Source organism: Hippoglossus stenolepis, chromosome 12 (assembly GCF_022539355.2).
Source record: "Hippoglossus stenolepis isolate QCI-W04-F060 chromosome 12, HSTE1.2, whole genome shotgun sequence".
NCBI classification, from domain to species: Eukaryota; Metazoa; Chordata; class Actinopteri; order Pleuronectiformes; family Pleuronectidae; genus Hippoglossus; species Hippoglossus stenolepis.
The window spans coordinates 23,490,653-23,514,422 of record NC_061494.1 but is presented as its reverse complement, the minus strand read 5'-3'; the positions used below and the strand labels follow the sequence as shown (position 1 = coordinate 23,514,422).

The 23,770-nt window shown below is 44.0% G+C and overlaps 4 protein-coding genes across 4 annotated transcripts; 2 read left to right on the top strand and 2 right to left on the bottom strand.

The window, feature by feature from the left end:
- Window positions 1–406: 406 nt before the first annotated feature.
- Window positions 407–3,004, bottom strand: c1d (C1D nuclear receptor corepressor). Its single transcript, XM_035172534.2, has 5 exons — window positions 2,927–3,004; window positions 2,543–2,678; window positions 1,556–1,622; window positions 1,243–1,298; window positions 407–1,153 (listed from the first exon to the last, which is right to left on the bottom strand). The coding sequence occupies exons 2-5, from the start codon at window positions 2,672–2,674 to the stop codon at window positions 947–949; spliced, it is 462 nt and encodes a 153-aa protein (XP_035028425.1). The 5' UTR covers window positions 2,675–2,678; window positions 2,927–3,004; the 3' UTR covers window positions 407–946.
- A 963-nt stretch (window positions 3,005–3,967) lies between these two features.
- LOC118118927 lies at window positions 3,968–16,377 on the top strand. The gene is made up of 20 exons (XM_035172487.2): window positions 3,968–4,225; window positions 4,762–4,969; window positions 5,467–5,633; window positions 5,972–6,102; window positions 6,438–6,604; window positions 7,471–7,556; window positions 7,880–7,960; window positions 8,223–8,337; window positions 9,637–9,812; window positions 10,005–10,226; window positions 11,098–11,306; window positions 11,574–11,696; window positions 12,103–12,234; window positions 12,348–12,573; window positions 12,669–12,870; window positions 12,957–13,176; window positions 13,593–13,702; window positions 13,920–14,080; window positions 14,251–14,473; window positions 15,052–16,377. Exons 1-20 carry the CDS (start codon window positions 4,067–4,069, stop codon window positions 15,189–15,191), a joined length of 3,258 nt encoding a protein of 1,085 aa, XP_035028378.2. The 5' UTR covers window positions 3,968–4,066; the 3' UTR covers window positions 15,192–16,377.
- Window positions 15,278–19,641, bottom strand: dnaaf10 (dynein axonemal assembly factor 10). Its single transcript, XM_035172523.2, has 8 exons — window positions 19,336–19,641; window positions 18,435–18,535; window positions 18,217–18,347; window positions 17,993–18,094; window positions 17,630–17,745; window positions 17,112–17,246; window positions 16,048–16,145; window positions 15,278–15,938 (listed from the first exon to the last, which is right to left on the bottom strand). The coding sequence occupies exons 1-8, from the start codon at window positions 19,519–19,521 to the stop codon at window positions 15,731–15,733; spliced, it is 1,077 nt and encodes a 358-aa protein (XP_035028414.1). The 5' UTR covers window positions 19,522–19,641; the 3' UTR covers window positions 15,278–15,730.
- Window positions 19,642–20,947: 1,306 nt separating this feature from the next.
- pno1 (partner of NOB1 homolog) lies at window positions 20,948–23,734 on the top strand. Its single transcript, XM_035172528.2, has 7 exons — window positions 20,948–21,257; window positions 21,987–22,133; window positions 22,213–22,296; window positions 22,557–22,617; window positions 22,730–22,847; window positions 23,270–23,340; window positions 23,447–23,734. The coding sequence occupies exons 1-7, from the start codon at window positions 21,048–21,050 to the stop codon at window positions 23,512–23,514; spliced, it is 759 nt and encodes a 252-aa protein (XP_035028419.1). The 5' UTR covers window positions 20,948–21,047; the 3' UTR covers window positions 23,515–23,734.
- The last annotated feature ends 36 nt before the right edge of the window (window positions 23,735–23,770 follow it).

Below are 23,770 nucleotides of genomic sequence, written 5' to 3'. Positions count from 1 at the left end.
AGTAACCAATAACAAGCCAACTGATTAGAGAGATCAGTGTGGAGGCCTGAGGGGAGATTAATGTGAGCAATGAGGCCCAGTTGTCCATAAGTGGATAATTCACTCAACAGATTTAGTGCTGTCATCAGAAAGAACTGATTCTAGACAGTTATCAGTGAGAGCATAGTTTACTCAGTAGCTTCTATAGCACAAGTTGACATCTTCAACCTACTGTGTTACCTATTTATTCAGTCATCATTCTCAACACCCTGATGCTTCAACCATCATCAATTGTATTAACACTTGAGCTTTTAATACTGTTATCTTAAAATCTATGATGTGAAAAGAGCCAATTGAAGAACTTATACTGACTTGTTTTATTCTATTAACAAGTTGTTTGCTGCACAAAAACAGGCAACAATGGCAAAACAGCATAAAAACACTCAAACGTCAGGTTTTTATTTGTATTTTTCAGCAAAAGTCCATTTTAAACAAAATACATCACTGACAGTTTATCAGAATTTAGTTTGAAAAAAGACGAGTGTAAAAAGAGGATAAATGTGACTCGTGATTCATAGAATCACTTTGAAAATACACAGGTACGATGAACATTTCTCCTTCGTATAAAAGAAACATAATCTAAGATGATAATTCAAGACCTGCATGGACCTAATTAATGATTTACTGCCTTTTCAAATAAAACTGGTAAGAGAACTGTAAAATATTACACCATCATATCCATTTAACTCTAGAGCAGCTGCGTGGATCATTGTCCAGAAATTTGTTCAGATAAGCTGGATGTTGTGTTGGCAACATTCACTGACCGCTGCAGGAAAACAACGACCAACGATGTGTGACCAACGTAGGAGCCTGGCTGGTGAGCGACCCAACATATCAACTCCAGTGTTCGATGCCCAGACGGTGGTACGAACCGTAATGGAACCAGACTGTACAACTCCTCCTCCCTTCACCTCTGCTTCGGATGCTTTGACTTGGGGCCTTCAGATGCTGCGCCTGCCATTTTTCTGTATACCGCTTTCTTTCTAGAATCTTTCTCATCTGCGTCATAAAGAGCGTTCCTGAGAAAGCGTGCAGCCGCTCCCTTGTCCAGACGGGCAGCTTTCTTCCTGTCACCGATCTCCTTCACTCGGTTCATGTACGTCCTGATTCGCTCCTGAAGATCAGAGAGTAGTGACAGGAAAATGAGACAAAGCACTTAAACAGTGAGAAGAGATTATGTCAGAGGAAACACATGATACATACCAACTCCTGCTTGATTCCATGTTCCCTGGGATTTACCCCTTTTGTGACCAAGTACACTGTAAAAGAAACCAAACATAAGACAACATACTGTTTGTAGCATGTTTATTAGACTGTGACTGACATATTAGCTCTTTTAGTGTACAATCTACTTCTATACAATTCTTAAGTATATATTTTCTATCACATAATTCTCTTTACTCTTGTTTTTTGAATTCTTGCTTCTCTTTATGGTTATCTCAGAGAGAATATTCCATATTTCAGAAGAACATTATGCAGATGTGTGATCACAGTGAATCCAGAGAATAAAACTTACTCCAGAATAATGAATTCAGGGTGTAGGCGGACATCAGGTCCAGTTTGGCTTGATCCAAAGGATCCAGCTGCAAATAAACATAAGTTAGTTATAACTAGCACCAGCTTTTTCATTACAACCGTGAATAATAACAGTACAAACTGTGTTCGTGTCCTCTAGGCTCTGTCCTTGTGAGGCAGTGTCTCATAGCTTGGCCAAACAATATTCAGTAAACAAAGACTCTACAGTAAAACAGAAAAATGTTCCTTCCTACGTATTACGTCACAAACCACTGGCTACAGACTCACATTTAGTTCAATACATATTTAATATGTAATTCTCACTATGATATTCTCCAAAGAACCTGGTAAATAAAAGTCTCAGAAAAGATGTTTACATGTATACTGTTGCTTTGATAGACTGGTGACCAGTAGTGAGCTCAGCCTCTGACCCAGTGAGATGAGGGAGGCTCCAGCGTCAACACAATCGTCATAACAATATAAATATGGTGCTTTTCCAAATTCCACTACTCAAAACAACCTTTAAGTACAAGTCACATTCACCCATTCATGCAAACATTAATACTTCTATCTGTTTCTGTCACACACACACACATACACACAGCGCAGACTAGAGGATCTGGGGCTTGAACCAGCAACTTTCTGGTTATTGGACAACCCTCTACCTGAGGGTCAGGGTTAGCAGCTGGGGCATTTTGTGTATGAATTAACGACTAGAAGATATCTGGTGGAACAGGAGCATCGTATTTAACAAGTAAAAACACCTGAAGCAAGTTTCACACTTTAAAACAACTGAATACTCTTGTGTGATGTGTAGAATCTGCAGTCAGTGATGTGGACACTCTTCTCACATGTGGGAGTGAAACTAAAAACAGGTCTAACTGTTGCTCTGTTGATTTCTGGACCCGTCTAAGACCTGGATCCTGGATCCAGGCGCCTGCAGCCTCTGCCTGTGGCCGCTCACAGTGCGTGTTCCCCCGGGTCCTACCTTCTGCTGGAGGTCGCTCATGTTCATGGACATCAGCTGCTCCAACATGGTCTTGACAGAAGTGGCGGACGAGTCGAAGCCCGTGAGCTGCTCGTCGATCTCGTGCGGGTAGTCCTCCGTCTCTGCGGCCATTGTCCTGCGGGACGAGTCAAAGCCCGGATCTCAGCTGTGTTGTGACACGATTCATTCACATGGAGAAAACATCTGTGATGCTAACGAGCTAGCTGGCTAGTCGCGTGTGCTGCTAACAGGCTAAACAAACCAGCGTCCACGCGAGAGTTAACACAACAACACGTGTACACTACACCGGAAGCGACACGTGTTATTAATTTAACGTCAACACGAGTTAACTGGAGGTTTTAAAAGATAAATGTTGAGTTTTACCTTTTTAACACGCTGCAAGCTGAGGAGAGGAAGTGACGTAACACAACGGAAGATCGTTTCTCCTATCGTCACTTCCGCTTTGTCTCTTAAGGGGAAAGTTAAGAGAGATTGAAATTAAATTACTAAACTACAGATTCTTCGTTATTTTAAATCACTTATTGTTGTGAAAGGTTTTAAAAGGGTCAGTGTTGTTTCTTCTGATTCTCATATTATACAAAATGTTTTATTATGTTTGTGAAAACACACAGAAAAGAATATGTTCTATAATAATATTCAATATTATGTTCCTGCAATAACGTCCAAATCCAAAACACCAAATGTAGACCAGTCAAATCTGGACCAAATTAACACAGAGAGTTTAAAGAGCGTTTAAAACACAGGGTCAGAAATGTGGAACCTGGTTTCTACGACCCACAAAAATATAACTTCTCGGCCAAGAGGTTTCATTGTTTTTTAAGTCGTATATTAAAGTCTGCTATAGGTGAAAAAACACAATTACACCTCAGAGCTCGGCCCTCAGAATGACATCACACCCTTATAACCAGAGTTAGTGCTTTTACTTAGAAAATGATCTCTCCTGCAGGGATTGATAGTTCTTTTATTTTATATGTATATTGTCTTTTAACTCCATGTGACTATAATTGTGCTCTTCACCTGTTTATATTTTATCTGGTTAATTTTGCTGGAATATTATTATTATTTTGTGTCTGCATCTTCCCATCTTGCAATTAATTAGGTTTTAACAACATGTATTTTGGCATTTATGTCAAATATAAAATAAAAAATATGTCACTTCATCAATTACAATCAATATGCTGTGTACATCGTTATTACCTCTTAATATCCAGTTACTCACTACTTGAGTAGTTTTTACTCTAGTACTCCAGTAACAATACTTTGACTTGAGTACTGTTTCTGTGTCTTGGTAGCTGTTTAGCTAGCTTGTTGTTTTTAGCCTGTTAGCTTTGTTTAGCTAGTAGCTGAGGGAGGGCGGTGCAGGTGTTCTTGTTACTATGGTAACCAGAGCGTCAGGGAGGTAAATGGAGCCGAGCCGAGTCGAGTCGAGTCGAGCCGAGCTAAAGTCGGACAAACAGCTGCACTGCACACACACACTGTGGAACAGAGCTAACTTCAGACATCATGGACAACTGTGATTTAGAGAAACTCTGCGTCTCTGCAGGGAGCCTCCGTCCGGACTTCGCACCGGAAGTGACGGACTACACGGTGACGGTGGAGAGCGGCGTGGCCACAGTGACCGTGGACGTGGTCACTAGTGACTGTGCAGCCTCACACAACATGGTGAGTCCTGCACCTTGAGTCCTCTGTGTACACAGTGTGTGGTTCATCACATCCACTTCTGCTCCTCAAACCTGTCACCTCTTCAAATACAACTGCTGCTGTTTACTACATCCTGAGGATGATCAATCAATCAACCAATCAATCAATCAATCAATCAATCAATCAGTAAATCAATCACATTTTATTTGTATAGCCCATATTCACAAATCACAATCTGTCTCATAGATCTTAACAACAAACCCAACAACCCCTATTAACGGGGGGGGGGGGAGTATGCCTTATGGCTGCATAATATATCGTACTGTGTACTATGTTCTGAGTACCTAGTATGTTGCGTACTTACAGTATGTTTACACTGGGAGATCTGAGAGAAACTACATTTACAGTCCTGCACACGTGGCAGAATTGACTTTGACTTTGTACCTAATTGTGTGTGTGTGTGTGTGTGTGTGTGTGTGTGTGTGTGTGTGTGTGTGTGTGTGTGTGTGTGTGTGTGTGTGTGTGTGTGTGTGTGTGTGTGTGTGTGTGTGTTTCAGCTCTCTGGAGACGGGTCCAGCCTCATCCACCTGAGTGATGGGCTGAACAGGGTGGAAGTGGAGGTGGTAGCTGAGGACGGCTCCTTAAAGAAATACCGTGTGGACGTCACCAAGCTGTCTGCACAGGTCGCACAGCTCAGTGCTCTGACTGTGGACGGAGACGTTCAGCTGCATCCGGCTTTTTCCTCCAATGTCTACGAATACAAGAGTGAGTGGAGACAACCGGGCTGAGTTCAGGTTATATTAGAGTTATAACACCAACAATACCTTGAATAACATTCTTAAACTAACAATTAGTCATTAGCATACTGCTTTGTAGTTCGAAATTGTACTCATTCTTGTTCTGGGTTTGTGCTTTTATTTGTGCCTTTGTAACCACTATAATAATAACAAACTTGTGTAACACCTTTCATACCCAGAAGAAACGCAAAAAAACAAATAAGAACATGTCAAAATGTTTCATCGATGTTTATTGGACTTTTGTTAAATTTATATTGCTGAAAATTATATTTTGATGATTATTGACATTGTTTTATTGAACTACGAATATTAAACATGATTCATTTGCAACACTAGTGTGTCAGAACATGTGAAAAATGTAAATACATGTGTGAAAATGCCATTTGATGACCCAAACATGAAGAAACATCAGGTAACATTTATTTTATTTGGTGATTCTGATTTCTGTTTCTCATGTACCCCCAGGCATCGTTCCCTTTCACTGTGATGCTGTGACGCTGCTTCCCGAGGTGCAGGACCGACACATCACAGTCGCAGTGACCGGGGGAGACGCCTCTCGACGCGTCCCTGTGAACTTTGGAGACACTGCGGTGCAGATCTCCGTCCGGTCAGCAGATGGCAGTAATTCACAGGTGGAGCCCGACACGAGCTGCACCACCATCGCCTGTAATCAACAGACAGAGTCCTGATCGGGTTGCACTGGTGTCACTCAAGGCTTAATGTCTTTAATTTGTCATTTCAACACATACTCACACCTTCAGAGCTTTCACGCTCACCTCATAGTTGCCACATATCTGCCTGGTGACATACGCGCATCTTACATGATCCACATTTTCATATTTATAAATAACAATATGGAAGTCAGGCCGAATTGAATTCATATTGTACATTTTAAAGGGATGACCCGTGCTGCAGCAGTGATTGATTGTTTTTCTTAAATAACATCGGACCCCCCCGCCCTTACTGCCAGGTGTACACGGTGTCGGTGACTCGAGAGCTCGTTCCGCTGGCTGTGACCTTCACTGATGGGAAGCAGCAGCTGGACTATGAATGTCCAGTGTCCCTGAGTGCTTTTTATAGGCCGGTGTCTCTCAGCCACAGGTGAGACCACGGGTGGGAGGATTTATGAGAACATATTAGCAGTAGTTGCAAAAGCTGTCACCTCCTTTTATTATTTTAACAGCTTTATTTCTGTGACAGAATAAAAAAAGTAGAGTAAATCAAATTAACACACGTTAGATCAACAGTCATTATCGTGTGCAGTCTCAGGTTAACACTACAAATGGCAAATGATTCCCAAATACAGCTATTCTGGATATTTGGTTAATTATAGCCTTTAAATCCTGTCGCATCCAAGTAGTAAAGATTCTGCATATCGTCTGTAATGGCTCAACAAACAGTGTGGAGACGGAGCTGCTCCTTGTATTGATCTGCAGTGACCCCAAGCAGACCCTCTCCAGGCCGTATAGTGAGATGCTGGCACGCAGATCAAGAGTCGACCCACTTAGCGACTGTCCTCTGGGAGACGGCTGGAAGGTCGCTGAGCGGGACCTTGACGGGGAGATGTCTGCTGCCCCGGTCAAGTGCTTCTTTGTTTACCGAGGTAAAGCCCTGAAAGGTTTGTCTGAAGCACAGCTGCTGTGGAGGGAAGGCTCCTCTTGGTTTGTGTTAAAGGTCAGTGGGTGGACTGACTGTTGTGTTTGAAGCTGAAGAGAGAGGAGGAAGGTTATAGTTTGCAACCGTCACAAGGACACGTCTCAGTAATTGAAGAATAAAAAGTTGTTTTAATGACGTGGTTTTCTTCAGAGCTCCTCTCTTACTCTTTATGTTAATAGACAGTTAACTGCACTGAGATTTATCTAGATCCACTAAATTTGAAACGAATACCTGCTGTAACGAATACCCGCTGTAACGAATACCCGCTGTACGAATACCCTGTAACGAATACCCGCTGTAACGAATACCCGCTGTAACGAATACCCGCTGTAACGAATACCCGCTGTAACGAATACCCGCTGTAACGAATACCGCTGTGACGAATACCCGCTGTACGAATACCCGCACGAATACCCGCTGTAACGAATACCCGCAACGAATACCCGCTGTAACGAATACCTGCTGTAACGAATACCCGCTGTAACGAATACCCGCTGTAACGAATACCCGCTGTAACAAAGGGGATATTGTTACTTAACTAAGACCTTGTGTATCCAGCTGTCATGGCCAAAGGTTGGATTAAATATCAGGAGGTTATATCCAGCAGGCTTTTCTCTGCTTAGTCAGATGTGTATTCGTGGTCAACAGGACGTTTTTCAGATTGTTTTACTTTCATATAACAGAACACAATTTGCACAATTGCTTGTAATGCAGATATAATTCGTCCAGTGAAAACAAATATGTCATTTAAATGAATTCTACAGTTTTTCCTGTTATGTTGAAAGAGACGTTGTTGTTGTCTTTTTAACACAGGATGCGACCGAGTGATGAAACTGTCCGAGCTGGGGTCACACGTTCCTCGCTGCCCACACAGACCCACAGGACCCCTGGATTCAAAGGTCAGTATGAAAGATGAAACAGCATCACTGCATCGCCACTATCACCCCCGACCGCTCATCCTTTATTCACACATCAGTCCTTCACGGTGACTAAGGGCCGGTTTAACTTCCACAGTAAGAGTATCGTGTCTCTGTGTGTGTGTGTGTGTGTGTGTGGGGGGGGTAACTCAGTTAAGACTGTGATGGATGAAACAGGTTTTTGTGGACATGGTGCAGAGTTGTGTAACTGTTTTTGCATTATACTTGAATATCTTGACTAAGAATGAGGAACCTCAGCAAACTGCAGAACATGTAAATGCACTTGACTTCATGTTCGTTTCCAGGATGTCACAGAGACAAGTTGGTATAAGAAGCACTTTGCATCAGCCGGTTGTTTGGAAATAGAGACGAGACACATTCTGGAGGTAATAAATCAATCATGTGATCTTACTCTGTATTATCAATGTTCAATACTGAACTTATTGTTTAGCTTTACTTTCCCTGATTGTTATCTATTTAATTATATACCTATATCAAGGCTCTAAAGGTGAAAACACCTCAGCAGTGTTTGCTAAAGTAGGATTTTACTGTAAGTCACAATGTAGATGATATATTCATCTCTCCTCGTGTCTGTTCGAGCTACTGTTTGGCCTGCAGGTGGATTCCCGTGTTCTTTGTCTGCTTCAGGTGCGTAACTGGGAGAAGAGAATACAAACGACAGCAGGAGAAGACAATGTGAATGAGCTGTGTGCCTTGGCCCAGCATCATCTGAAACTCTACCGACAGCACCTGCCAAAACCAGGCATGTAACCCTATCCACAGCAACAGTGCAGGATCAGTAACTACAGGGAAGTCCCCCGTCAAAGTGAATATAAACGGCATTGTTACAATATAAGAAAAGAGGTGATTGGGTTAAATACAGCACGCAGGCTACAAATCGTTTCCTATATCAGCATTGAATCATTTTAACAGAGAGCTTCCTTTGTGTTCTGCAGCAAAATAACAACAACTGTCTGTTGAGTGTTTTAAAAACACGCTCGTCGTGCACAGAAGAGTCGTTTCCCCGGCTCGGCCTTCAGCCATTAAAAAATACATGAAAATGGGCTCGTTAGCGGTGGCCTCAGGAGCTCGTGTCCCCGACGTGCCAGCCACTCGAGTTACTGCCCGTCTCTTCTCAGCTACTTGTGCCCCGCTAATTGTTTGACGACTCTGAGAAGTGACATTCAAGACTGATCCCAGAGGACTGAATGCAAGTCACCGGAGACGGGGGAGAGAATAGAACAAGCTTTTTCTGTTGTAACACACAAATATCATGTTTTCATCAAGGATGGGAAAATCAATTCATCACAGAAATGATTTACTGCCTGTATTTACATTAGGAACATGTGTATCCGATAAGTAAAAGTAATTTTGATACGGCAGCTGAATGTTTTTTGTGAATAGGTTTTGTAATATTCACTGGAATACAGATGCTGTGGCATTAGTTCAGTCTGACAGATAAAGGCCGCTCCTGCCAGGGGAAGTTACACTCGCTGAATATTTAATACAGAGGATGCATGCAATCATTCGTAACGTGAAAGAGAGACGGCGGCAAAGTAGGAGATTGTGTTATTCCTCATCACGCACTGTGAATCACTGAGAGCACAAGTGTTGGTGCTTGAGTCCCAATGGAAGAGGTTCACATGATCCCCTGTTGTTTCTCCATATTTCAATGTATTTTAAAGTTCCTAAACAAGCTCTGTGTTAGCCCCTCACAGTTTTAGAAAAGGCTTATTGAATCCATCCCATAAACTCAACAGGAAATTCACTATTTTGAATTGATTGTGCAAATTTTAGGCTTTTTTGCCACTTTCCCACTTCGTCTTAGGACTAACTCCTCCTAGGGAATTAATCCGATTGATTTCAAATTTTGTGACTCTGACAATATTAAATTAGAAAGCTTTTAAAGTAAATATACAAAGTATATTAGAAATGAATTGTTGCATTCTAAATACCTGAGTTTTGTACAGTTGAAAGCATCGTACACTTGTTCGTTGGTTTCCAGATGCTGAGAGTTGAGACTTTCCAGGCTGCACAGTGTTTATTGTTCACTTCTCCTCAGGGGACATGTTGCAGCACGAGGGCGGCCGGTCTCCTCTGCAGAGCCTGGAGCAGGCCGCTGTCCACTGTGCGTCCGCTATCAGACTGAGCTCCAGAGAGGCCAGGCTCCACTTCCTGTTGGGACAGGTTCTGGAGGAGCAGCACTACGCCACAGAGATGTACGGCCTCCAGAGGAAGGTAGCAGAGGTTCCTACACCTCAATGTCATGAAGCTTTCAAGAAATAATAAAATAATATGGCTTTATTATTCTTAACAGCTCAATACTTAACAATATTATTAAGATTTGATAGATTGAATCATATTATTGGTGACAAACAGTGTATAGTGCAGCTGACCCGACCTCTCCCTGTCTCTGTCCTTCGTCTCCAGGCCGACAGGGACAGAGATGAATTGAGCGACGCCAAGTCAGCAGCACGACAAGATGAGATCCTCACTGTGTGTAAACTCCACGGTTTCCCCCGCACCCCCACAGTGGAGAACCAGCTTCGGGCCTTGGATAAAGAGACTCAGCAGCTCAAAGAGCAGGGGCAGTCCAGCAGAGCCGACTACGTTCAGACTCTCCACACGTGGCTCTCCAAGAAAACTGCCAAGGTCACTGAGCAGTTTTATGTACCTGCTCTGATGAGTAGTACCAGTGGATACTTACAAATGTGATGATCGGATGTATTGTGATACAAGTATTTTGTTGCATCACCATCTGCCCTCGTATAACTGAGAGGCCAGAGGAGATGAGGAGCTTTTACATTCTGCTCTGTCTCAGATCAGCGTCTCACACGTCAGGAGACCGGCTGGATGATTTATGACTTGTCTGACAGGATGTATAACTATCCTCTCTTTCTGTAAACTGTTCATCCTGTTCACTGTCTCTGGATGTTACCGCCACAGTTTACGACATCTTTACAAACAAATGACAAGCTTCATACATTTTTATAAACACAATAATAATGTTTTAATGCTGATTACATAACTCTGAATCTGTCACAGCAACACTGTGTAACTTGTTTACCTTGAAGTAGCAGCTTCAAAATGAATTTGATGATTCCCTGACTTGGAATAGAGAGAATGTTGCTGCTTTCATTTCCTCTGTTACAGCTTCAATAGAATCAAGTTGAGGAGTAAACCAGAGTTTATCTCCAATATTCAGCTGGAAACTTTTAAAGTATGAAGAATTCTGAACAGAGTTTGGTGGATTTGATAAAGCAGCAGCTCTCCTGGTTCAGGAAGCAGAGGATCATGATACACCTGATCTAGACAGAGCCCAACAGAGTTCATCCCCCCGTGTGGCTGCAGAGGGCGCTGCTGCTCAGTTAATTACACGGTGTTGCTTTAAGTGATGCACATTAAAGTATGTGTTGTTGTTTGCTGCTGTGACACTGTTCTGTAAAGCTGTGTGGATTAAAGCAGCCCCTAAATTATTATTCATCATTAAATGTCAGATGAACTCCCTCTCCCCTTGCTGCAGGGCGGTGGATCAGCTCCGCGGGAGGAGGAGAACCACAGCTCTGTCCACCGAGCTCTGATGAAATACCTGGACGCCTGGTCTCTGAGTCCAGACAGCTGGGAGTTCAACCTCCACGTAGGACGGCTGCTGCTGCTGCAGGGTCGGAGCAGAGGGGCCCTGCAGCATCTCCAGAGCGGCCTGGCTCTAAGGCCTCTACATCCGGCACTCAGGTCAGATCACAGAGCTACAGTCAGTCAGCAGCTGTAATATTAGTAATAATGAGCATGGTTATGTAAAACTTATTTATACTTTTGTGAGGTGATATATAATTTTCTGTGTCACTGTAACATCTGAGCATCTTTGATAAACCTCTCAACCAAATGTTCTCTCCCCTGGAACTCTTAGAATATGTGAAGTCACCATGTGAGACGAGGCCTGACCTGTGATCTGGATTAACATGTTGGAGTTCCTCATCTCCTCTGTGTTTATCTTCTCAGATTCTTCACCGGGCTGGCTCTGCTGCAGCAGGAGCCGAGGGCCTCTGAGGACACGGAGAAGGAGGCTGCTCTGTTCTTACAGCAGGGACTGGAGCACTTTGTCAGCCAGCGCTGCAGCAAGAGGTGTGTGTGTGTGTGTGTGTGTGTGTGTGTGTGTGTGTGTGTGTGTGTGTGTGTGTGTGTGTGTGGCGGAGGTGGGTGCATTCAGCAAAGAGGGAGAGAGTGAGAGGGCTTGACTGTATCAGTGCTGTACCAGGATGTTCTGTTTTAATCCTGCAGGAGTGAGAGCTCTCGGAGAAACATCATCAAAGTCTGCAGGAGCACAATGAGACACCATCTGCTGAGCCACTGTTTTAAATACAATACAGTGACCTCTAGATATGCACATTTCACAAAGCCACCACCTTTGTCAGTTAATGGAAAACACAAAGCCTCTGCGTTTGTGTCGTATTTGTGTGTTTCGCTTGTATCATGACCACCATGGCTGGTTTCCCTGTGCCGTCCTTCCTGTTTGTGTTTCCCTCTCCAGCTGGAAGGAGCAGGATCCACCGGAGACTCTGTCCAGCCTCGACGCAGAGTTCCTGCGAGGCCTCCTCACCCTGGGCCAGCTGCAGCAGAGAAACACACTGTCAGGAATGAGCGCTGAGCAGGTCTATCACACGTATGTTACAAACCACAACATTCACATCAGTGTAAACCAGTTAAATAAGTGTTTAATCGCTGCATGAAAACCACGTCTCTGTTCCTGTGCTGGAATGCACATGATGCTCTCAGTGCAGCCGTGCTGGCAGCCCAGAGTGTGAGTCGGTGTGTGTGTGGTGGACGGGTGAGCGGGCAGCTGGAGTGGGTGCTGCTGGACGCTCACTTCGCTCTGCTGCAGAGGCTGGTCCAGCAGGGTGGGGGCCGGGCCAAGGTGGTCCAAAGATGCCGGGCCCTCACGGCTCTGATTGGCCTCAGCTCCATCCCCCCGTGTCAGGAGCTGCTGGACATGCAGGAGAAGGTGAGAGTGGAAACATTCAAAATACAGATTTGATCTGTACCACATTTATCTGTAAACCTTTACTTTCATACTGCTTCCCCTGTTGCTTTGTGCAGACATGCCAGCTGGCAGTAGTGACCACACCGCGGGACAGCCACGCCCTGTGTCTGCTGGGTCTGGCTCAGCTGGCTCAATATGGCAACAGCCCAAACTCAGAGAAGTCCCAGGAAGCCATCGCTGATGCCTGTCTCAGTTTCCAGGCCAGCATTGAGCTGGAAGACAAGACGCAGGGCGGGGAGCCACCTGAACAGCTGAGACGTGAGTTTGTGTAACTGGCTCAGCAGATTTATCACAGACATTTGGAAGTGAACTACAGACACATCTATCATCCCGTCTACGCTCAGAACAAAAATGGTGGCAGGACCGGCAGAACTCTGAGAAAGAGAAATCTGCCAAACCACCTACAGCCCAACCAAAAGGAGTGAAGGGGCCCCCGGACCCCGGTGTGGCCAAGAGAGGAGCCAGGCGGGGGAGGGGGGGGCCTGGTCATGTCCGAGCGAAGGCAGCTGTAACCAAAGCTCCAGCCCCCATCGGGGGAGGGAAGGCCGGGCGACCCGCAGCCAGGTGAGCCACGCTGGCAGCCGGAGGCGAGCGCTCGACAAACCTGTTATGTGGTCGTCTGGGGCTGTTGGTTCACGTCTATTTATTCACGGGTGGTTTCCTCTGGATGAATGTGGTTTCCAGTGATGCTTCACTTTCAAGTACAAACACTGACTTTTACTGTTCATCCATCTTGGAAGCTTCACTGGACCAAGTTCTGGTTCTTGTTTTCTTTCTTGTAGATATATTAAAGGTAATTACTTCTCTTTTGGAAACATTTACACTTATTAAAAAGTTTAAGGACTACTCTAAAATACTAAAATTACAGCGCTTGAACCATAAGAGTACAACACTGACACACATGTGATTTGCTGTATTCTCTGCATTAGCACAAATTAAATCTATTTCAGAGCCTTTGTGTTATGTTTTCTTTCCTGTAGGGGGAGAGCTGGAGCAGCAGCCAAGCCAGATGGATCAGCTCATGCCTCCAAAGCAAAGCTCAACAAGTCCAAACAGGCCTGTTGCCCCGGAACTGTTGAGACAGCAGAGGGTGAGACTGACTTTAAAATCAAAATGAGAGTGGCTCTCAAGGTCAGGGGGAAACAGGTGGAAAGAAACCTGGACGAGAAATGTGGTTAACGTTCTTTATGGGTTGAAGAGGGATTTCAACCACAAGCCTGTTTTAAGGGGCATCTGAATATGTATGTACAGTATGTATGCCTCATGTGTTTTATCTGTTTGTCAGAGAAGGTCACTCCGCTCTGTAGTTTCAGAGGCTCCAGTGGGAGACGGAGTCACTGCGTCCTGTCCAGTGAACTGCAGGTCTCACGTCTCCCGGCTGGGTCTGGCCCGCGCCCTCTCCCGCTCTGCAGACACCCAGGATGAGGCCAAGCGGCTCTACCAGAAGGTCATCTCCATGGCACCAGGGGTCAGTGGTTATCTGTGACATTTAGAGTTCAGACATTTCCTCGATAAGAACATCATTAACCTCAGTGTTGTGAGGACAACCTGGATACGCTGCAGGTCATTATTCATGTACTCAGCTGCAGGAGTCTGCTGTGGATTTCCAATATAGCTGATGAATTACCTGCTGTCTAGCTCCACGATGCCTATATTGAGTTGGTGCAGCTGCTGGAGCCGTGGGACCCTCGGGCTGCAGCGGAGCTTTACTGCAGGTTCCCTCTCAGGCCTGTGGCCGAGCAGAGCTTCGACGACGCCTTCATCACCGGAGAGATCGTCCGCCTGCTGCTGGCGCTGGAGCAGTACAACCACCCGCAGCTGGGCCCCAGCCTCGTGGCACACGGAAAGGTCATGGGCCTCAGTGAGTACTAGTACTGGTGTTATTACTAGATCCTCATTCCACAGAAAATGATCAACTGACTTTCATATTCTTCACTATTACACACTTTACACCATATTATGGGATAAACTCCACCCAGCGAGTGACACTCAACAAACACTGGGCTTACTATTTGCAAATACTGTTCTACAACAAGTATACTTAACAAATAGTGTTGCAGCCAGGCCCACGTGAAATACCATAACTTGCTATTTATATAGATGTATCACATTCAGCTGGTGTGATGGTCAGATAGAGAGCGTGACATGTTACACACAGACACACACACACACACACAGACACACACACATGCAGCATGATGTCAGATAAATAACGGACTGAGGTTAGAAATATTTACTAAACATGTTCAATATATTTTAATGAAATTGTGGAAATCATCCTGTTGACAAACTGTCAGGGACACGGTCAGGGGTGAAGACATAACCTTAAGTTAACAACAGGACACCCCCCCCCTTCCTGTGTTAAAGCATTTCTACTGGTCTGTGTCTGTGTCTGTGTTTGTGTCTGTGTCTGATTTGTGTCTGTGTTTCTGTCTGTAGGCAGCATTGAGAAACACATGGACGTCTTGGATGCAAAGTCCATGACCGAGCTGCTGAGGAGCGTCTACGCGAGGATCCACGACCGACAGGAGGACGACCAGGACCTGCAGGAGTTCTTCAGGTTCAGATGCTGGATATGACGATGGAAATAACTCATGACTCCACTTACTGCTGATATATATATCATCATTATGTTCTTCATTAAGAGGACCCTGAGAAAATCTTCTTTCCTTCAAAAGCAAATTTAATTTGAAAACAGAGTTCACATTAAATTGTTATATACAAAGTGACCCCCATAGTGCAACGAGAGACGAGCGCTTCAGTGAGCCGGCCTCAAAAATGGAACTAGTGGAAGAAGTTAGATCTTTATCCCCAAAGTATTATTCTGAACTGGAAGCTGTGTGACTCATTCATCCGTCCGAACAGAGGCACAGGGTACAGGGATATTTCTCAGAACTAGAGGAAAACATCGCCTCTGAGTTTAAGCACAGAGATAAAATCCCACACAGACATCTCACTGTTCATTTGAACTTAATTCTTTTCTGGCAAGTTAGGTCTAAAGATGAGAATCAGACCCGCAGTAGGAAATCGCCAATCCAAAGAAGACCAGAGAAACAATTGAGCTGTGGCTGAAGTGTGGTTCAGGCTGCACGGAGCACCAGTGTTGTGGTCGACCGTCTCACACCTGGTTGAGTTTGGTGACGATGAGCACCCGGACCGACTGGTCGAACCCTGAGCACACACACAGGCCCTGCTTGTCCGGACTCCAGTCCAGGCTGGCGATTGGCTGCGTGGACAGGGTGACGTTCTGTAGGAGGTTGACGCTGCCGGCCACGCCCATATCCACGCCCTCAGAGTCCGGCTTGCTTCTCTGAGCAGGATACTCACTGTCATCGTCAAAATAAAAGGATTTCACAGTTAATGATAAATCATGAAAACCTTGATTCAAATGAATGGAATAACAAATCATTGTCGTAAAAAAGATGGACGACTTACTATTTCCACAGATGTAGGTTTCCTGCTCCCCCTGCCGTCATGAAGACGTCTCTGTTCTGAGGTAAATGTCTCACCTGCCAGATGGTCGACTTATGAGCCTGAAATAAAGAAGAGGGATCGTTTACCAAACTGTTAAATCAGTAATGGCTAAATGAATTCTGAGCACCTCTCTAGACGCTGTAAGAAAACCTCTCAACCACTTTAATGGGATGAGGGTCAATAATGCGGCCTTACAGCAGTAAGATTGTTTCATAAGCAGTTGTAACTCTTTCTATGATGCTGATTCAAACTGGAAACTCTTCAATAAATGTCTCTCATATATAGTTTTTATCCCCCGTGTGATCTCCTCCGTCTTTCCCCTGCGCTCACGTTCACCATGCTCCACCTTCTTTGAGTAAACTGCTCCACCTACATTACGTAAATCCCTTGTTTTGCATTTTCATTCTCTGCACAGCTCCAGGAAAATAGAACCTCCACAATTTAATGGATTCAGTAGTTTTTGCCAACGTTTCTCACACGAGACGGACGCAAAACTGAAAATAAATAAAATAATATGTTAAATAATCCAATAAGTCTTGGCCACTATTATAACTTGTGTGTAGAGATACATTTATATCGTGATCTAGACCAGAACTATCAGGTGGAAGCTTATGATTCACGGCTGGAGACTCTGATGTTCCACCTGTTGGTCGCTCACAAGAACTGGACAAATATTGAGAAAGCTGCGGCGTCTGTTCTCTCACTACCTGGCAAACCCCGGGCTGGACTGAGCACTAACGCCAATTTAAGTGTGTTTTTCTTGCATTTTCCCACAAAAAGCTGCTCTCCTCTCTCCTCGCTGGCCCTCTGTCGTTTTTGGCCCGGTGTCACGAAGCCACGGAGAATGTTAGACAAACACGACCCCAAACTCTTCCAGCTGTGAAAACGGTCAAACGACGTGTGCACCTAATTCCCTCTGTACCGTACAAATGTAAAAACAATAACAACGACACTAATCTTTTGACGTTTTTCTACATGTCGGAGCCAAACATCCGTCTGGCTCACTTCCCCCTTGGGTCAATTACCTTTTCGGAAACGGAGTCGAAGCCCTTGGTGGGGTGCTGGGTCCTCATGTCAAAGACGTGGAACTTTCCCTCCAGCGACGTGGCCACCAGCTTGTTCATGTCGATGTCCTTCCTGTCGAACTCCACACAGCAGACCTGCTCATGATGTTCAAAAAACAACAGTTACTCCCTGGGCATTTATCTTCACTACGTGTTTTTCTATATACGGACGTAATGACGTTACATCCTTAAAATAATATAATAATATAAATTATAAAATCTAGTCAGTGCAGTGCTTTGAGTGTGACATGTGGGCGGGACCAAGCATCGACCTCAGTTCAGTCTAAACGATGCTGGGAAGTCACTTCTATCCACTGTTGTGTTCAAGTGCTGGTTGCAGTGCAAAAGAAATAATGTGTATTTGGACAGTTTATCCGAATGAAAACATAAACTAAGCTTCTTTACAAAGATCCCAAGCAACAGGAGCCATCACAGATGTTATTAAGGATTTATCTTGTCAGCCCAGGAGTTCACCTTACCCCATTTTTAATGTTGGTTTCCCAGCGTAGGGACATGTTCCGCAGGTCGAAGAGTTTGATGTCCCCGTTGTCGTAGCCGGCGCACACACAGCGGTCGTGATCGTTGAAGGCGTGGCCTGTAGTGAAAGAGTCAAAGTAAAATCTACACTCACTAATTCAGGATGAAGACATGGGACATCTGTCCAAAGATGGTTTGACATTTTAAAGTGATACGACACAAGTATTTTTTATTAAACCAGAGGCCGTAGATAAACCTCTGCTGAACCTTTGAGGACGTATTCATGTGCACTAAGGAAGCAGGTTTCTGAAACTGGACTGGACAGCTGTGGTTTTATAAAACCTGTGGTTCTTTGTTTTACTCACCGAATGTAACAGTCCAGCAGTCCCTCTTGGTTTCTCCTTCCAGAGGCTCCATGTTGGCTACAGGTGAATCTTTCTGTCTGGGATCCCAAACCTTCACTGTCCCTGAAACACCCGAAGAAAAACAGTTATGTCTTAGCTCGACATGAAATCATTTGATATTAAACATTCAACCTGGGATCTAATATTTGTATTCATCAAGGTTTAAATAAAAAAATAATTCTAACCATCTCTGCTTCCGGTGACTATCTCAGGTGCACCGTCACCGATCCCCAGGCCACCGACACCATGGATGCTGTTCACTATTTCTTTATGGGCCTTGACGCTGTACACGGGCACTTCAGGTACCTCCAGATTCCTGTGGACATCAGAGGCGTCTGACTTTAAACAGGGACATCGTGAACTTTTAAACTCAGCGTGTCGTCAGTAAATGTGGATAAAATACCATATATTGAGATTTCCATCAAAGTCTCCAGTGGCTATGTGTCTTTGTTGAAGAGAGGACGCCCCAAATGTCGCACACTTTATGGGTTTAGGTTTCTCCACCTTAATAAGAGATGCAGAGTTAGTTAGTAAGACAGCAGGAGTGTTAGTGACAAATCCCATTCATCTAAAAACTATAAGTAAGTATGAGAGAAACTGGAAGTGTTTGTCACACTTTATTTAATCCAACAATTTAACATCCAACAATTCAGCACCACTAATCATCAGTCCATTAAGTAGATGATACACATATTTATGAATTGAATACACAGTAAGATTTAAACAAAGAATGAGCCTATAAACAAGAGACTAAATACCAGAGATGACAAACGACGAAGAAGAGACAAGTGTGTAAAGTTGCAGCAGTTGTTTGCATTTATAGACAAAGTAATGAAGCAGGCAGGAATATGACATAAAAATAAAATATGAATATAAGCTGTGCACATTCAGTTATAACAGGAGTAAGTTTGATGTGTGACAGAAACTCTGCAGCTCAGGGTTGTGAGAGTTGCACAGTGTTATTGTGTTGTATTGTAAATGGATTCTAACATCATCTGCAGATAAAAACAACAACAACAACAATAATAATATAAAGACGTTTTCAACAAACAAATTTTATCTTATGTCACTGCTGCCTGTATGTTGCCTGTTACTATGGAGACAAGTGTCTCTGGACTAACGTGGTTACTATGGAGACTCTCCTAGAAACCTTAGGTAGCCCGGAGACATTCTGGTGTGTGTCTGAAGTGAAGAGACATTTAGAGACATGAGGAGACATGATTAGACACATGAGGAGACATGAGGAGACATAGAGACATTAGGAGACATGAAGAGACATGAGGAGACATGAGGAGTGAACCCACCTCCTTGATGAGCTGAGCATCTCCGTGCTGAACCTCGTAGATCTGCAGGACCCCGGTTCCTCGGGGGAAGTTTCCCACGCACACGAACTTGGCGCTGCTCGGGATCCATTTGGTCTCGAACACGGTGTAGTTCAGACTCTTCTGAATGTGCGCGACGATCTGAGGCTTCGACAGAGGAGACGACATGTGAGCTGGGTTTCAATCTCCAGTAAACCGGTGGAGAAGCTGATGGAAAGTAACGTGACTCAGGTCGAAGCGTGAATTCCCAGTAAGGGCTAGCTCAAATGTAGAGGCACTTCCGGTGGAGCAGAAACTGCCACTGCTATGTGGAGGCAGCTGCCTCTGATGTCACACTGTTCAAAGGCAGCTGCCACTGATGTCACACTGTTCAAAGGCAGCCTTCACTGTTGCTTTTAGTGTTTTTAATTTAGATCATGGAAGTGAAAAAGAAAAGAAACCTGCACAGCAGCAGATAATGTGCCTGTAGATTAAATATGTAAACACAATGTGGATTCACACTTTACAGAGATGAGCCGTGATAAAAACAAACCAGGTTCCACATTTACAATGTGACCAAACATCCCATAACACTGATGCTCTGTAAATCCAACCAGAGTGCAGTTGGTCTGTTGGACATGTTGACGCTCTGAGTTCATTGATCACTTCATCAGTAAAGTCTGTCCAGTGACTCTTGTTCAGTGATTTCATGGACACACAATCAGTTTGTTTCACCTCCGTCTCACATGTGGAAAAGACAAGAACAAATAATCAGCTCATTGATGAGGATCAGGATCAATACAGGTTCTAAACCATCACACGACCTGATTTCTACATTGATTTAGAAAACAACAGCAACATTAGTTCTTTCAAACACATTCATGTCAGTGTAATTATAGATTTCTGTCTTTACAAAGTGAGAACTAGATATGTGTGATAAAGGAAGGTCAGTGTGTGATTGACAGCTGATCAATCAATCAATCAATCAATACAATTTTATTTGTATAGCCCATATTCACAAATCAGTTTTTCTCATAGACTTAACAGGGCAAAAAAAGGTAGAAACCTCAGAGAGCCTCATGTGAGGGTTGTCTCCACCGCGAGACCTAAAGCTGCCAGACCAAAGACAAGTGAAGGAAAGACATTTTCTACTAATTTTGCAGATAAATGGAAACTAACAATACGTTCAAAAGACCATCTGATTCCATATCTGCAGATAAAGACACGACACGCTGATAAACATCCATAAACTACGTGTTAATCTCAGGGGAGTTGCCCTCAAACCGGGTGGCAGCAGAGGCAGCTGCCCTGAACAGCTGTGGCAGCTGCCTTTACAAATCAGTGGCAGTTCCTGTTGCCACCGGAAGTGCCTCTGCGAGCTGCCGCTGTCTGTCTGAATTCCGCTGCCACAACAAACCGGGGTCCTGCTGCTCCGGTTGGGGCTGCCCAGACAGATGCCTGGCGGGAAACTAACCCGTAAAATAAATGTTGACGCAGAGAAACAACATTTTCAAAAATGTGCACATGATCTTAATCAATCACGGCAGCAGACCTAGATATTTGTTATTTTAGTTAAGACGTCATTATTGATGTTGTTCTCTACAGGCACCGGCGCTGTGGCACGTTGGGTCCTCTCTGATGCACGCGGATCTCCCTCATGTCGCCGTGGCCTCTCGCTCTTTCCCGTGTCACTGTTTCCTCCGGTTCCATTCACCATGTGGTCTAACGTCGTGATGAACGTTGATAAAAACCCGGACTGTGGCTCCGGCGCTGCCGCGGACAGCAAAGAGGACGCGGACGCTTTCATCCAGGTGAAGAGAAGGACCCAGAAGAGAAAGCTCGAACAAGATGGAGACATGGACACAGAGCAGGCGGTGGCCAGCAAGCGGCCGCAGTTCCCCCCGATCTCAGGCGACAGACTCAAGGTAACAAGCGTCCAACGACCAACGGGACGAGTTCATGTTATATAAATATCATTATCATCACTTTAATAATGTGACTGCAGGAAGTGAAGTCACAGCATCACTGAAAACCACAAGATTGAAATGAAGTCAAACAATATCAGTTCAATACTAAAGTTAACAAGCTTTGTAAACACCGACTTGATTCATCCTCTATAATAGTTGTACTGATTCATCTCTGCTTGTCATGATCCCCTGGTGGTATTTGATGTTTGCTTTGTTAATGTTGATGTGTCAATAAAGCATTTAAAGGTCCAGTGTGTAGAATGTAGTGACACCTAGTGGTGAAGTGTCGTGTTGCAGCTGAACACCCCCCAACTTACCCCCCCTCCCAACATGAGAGAGAACCTGTCGTGGCTTCAGTTGTCATAGAAACTCAAAATGTTTGTCCAGTCTGGGCTACTGTAAAAAACATGGCTGCCTCCGTAGAGAGGAGCCGCTCCCGATGTAAATATAAAGTATTTATATATAAAGGGCCCGTTCTAGATTAGTGAAAACAGCAATTCGTACAATTTAGATGAAACTCTGAAAATCCCTTTCGCCTAAATCGTACACACTGAACCGTTAAAAACACAAACACAAAGATCGTCCTTCTCAGCTGCAGCTTTCGCTCATCACAACAGTTTACGTTTTAATAAATGTTTTGCCACGGCTGGATGTTGACACTGATTCTGATTGGTTCGTGTGTTTCAGGGACCAACTGAGATGCGTAAGATCGCGATCCCAGCTCACAGGTACACGCCCCTGAAGGAGAACTGGCTGAAGATTTACACCCCCATCGTGGAGAACCTGCACCTTCAAGTCCGGTTCAACCTCAAATCTAGGAACGTTGAAATCAAAGTAAGTTGCTGACAGCGCTCCCCAGTTGTGTTTCCCTCTGGTCGTCTGTCGTGTGTGTGATGAACTTCTCTTCTTTCAGACGTGCAAAGACACACAGGACATCGGCTCCCTCACGAAAGCAACGGATTTTGTTAAAGCGTTTGTTCTCGGATTCCAGGTTGAAGTAAGTTATCCAATATATTTTACTCCTTTGAATCAGATTTCAAAGGTCTATGTTTACACGGTGGTTGTATTTGTGACGACTTCGTTAAAGGTTTGATTAGTTTGCTGATATTAAACTTATCTCAAGGTTCCTCCCTGGGACAAACTAAACTTTACCAAACTACTCTTAAGCCTGTTGTTTTTTCATTTAATATTCTGTAGTTTAAAGGCTTTGTTTTGTTTTTTTAAACTTTGATTTAACTTCGCTGTCTCTCTTTCCAGGATTCTCTCGCTCTCATCAGATTAGATGAGCTCTTCCTAGAAAGCTTTGATGTCACAGACGGTAAGATCACAGACAACTGTCTGCTCTGAAACTGACCACATTTTATCACCACTTCTCTTTCCTTTCTGTGAAATTTACTAAATCTGAGTCTGTCATTATTCTGTCTTGGCAGTGAAACCTCTGAAGGGAGATCATTTATCCAGAGCCATCGGCAGAATCGCAGGAAAAGGAGGAAAAACCAAATTCACCATCGAAAATGTCACGAAGACTCGGATCGTGCTGGCAGACACGTGAGAACTCAGTCATTTCTGCACATGACAGTAAAATCATCATGAACATTTGTTGTTGCTATTTTATCAGTGATTATTGACACTATGATGTTATTTTTCATAACGTCTTCATTTGCCCTTTAGCTGTTTAACATTTTTCGGTTTCACTGCAGTTTTGGTCAAACTACCTGGAAATTGATAGTTTTGCTGTTGTTCTCATCACACAGACAACAGATACTTTATAACTTAAAGTTTGTGAATTACTACTGTTTTGATCAAATTATTTCCTTATGACCAAACCTGGGGAAAGAAAACCCAACTTTTAATCAGTAGAAACTGTCATCACACTTTGAGAAAGAACAAAGATCCACTTCTGTCGTTTCTCTTTTGAAACTACGCAGCAGAGTTGGTGTGTTCATATAAATCTTTTTGTCCCTTCACAGGAAAATTCACTTATTAGGATCTTTCCAGAATATCAAGATGGCCCGGACGGCCATTTGTAACTTAATCCTAGGTAAGTGTGTGTGTCTGTGTGTGTGTTAATGTCGTATTCGGAAACAATCTCTTGGAATCAACATGTGACGCAGGGTGTTGACCTTCAAACCTCTTTCTTCTCACAGGAAGTCCACCTTCAAAGGTCTACGGTAACATCAGAGTGGTGGCGAGCAGGAGTGCTGAGAGATTCTGATTGGTTGCCGATTGTCATCTCTTCCCCCCCATTGGCTGGTGGAATTCCCACTTGGATACATGTTAAGACTGTTGCCGACTTCTCAGGCTCCACTGACTGCCTCATGCTTGCAGCTGGTTATTGGATCAGTTGATTCCTAATGAGGAACAAGTTATGCAACAACAGAATTCAGGTATCTGATAAAGAGTTTGTGTAAATAAATAAAAATGAATCCCTGAAAGACGGAGTTCAGTTTTGTCACTGAGTTAATCATGTA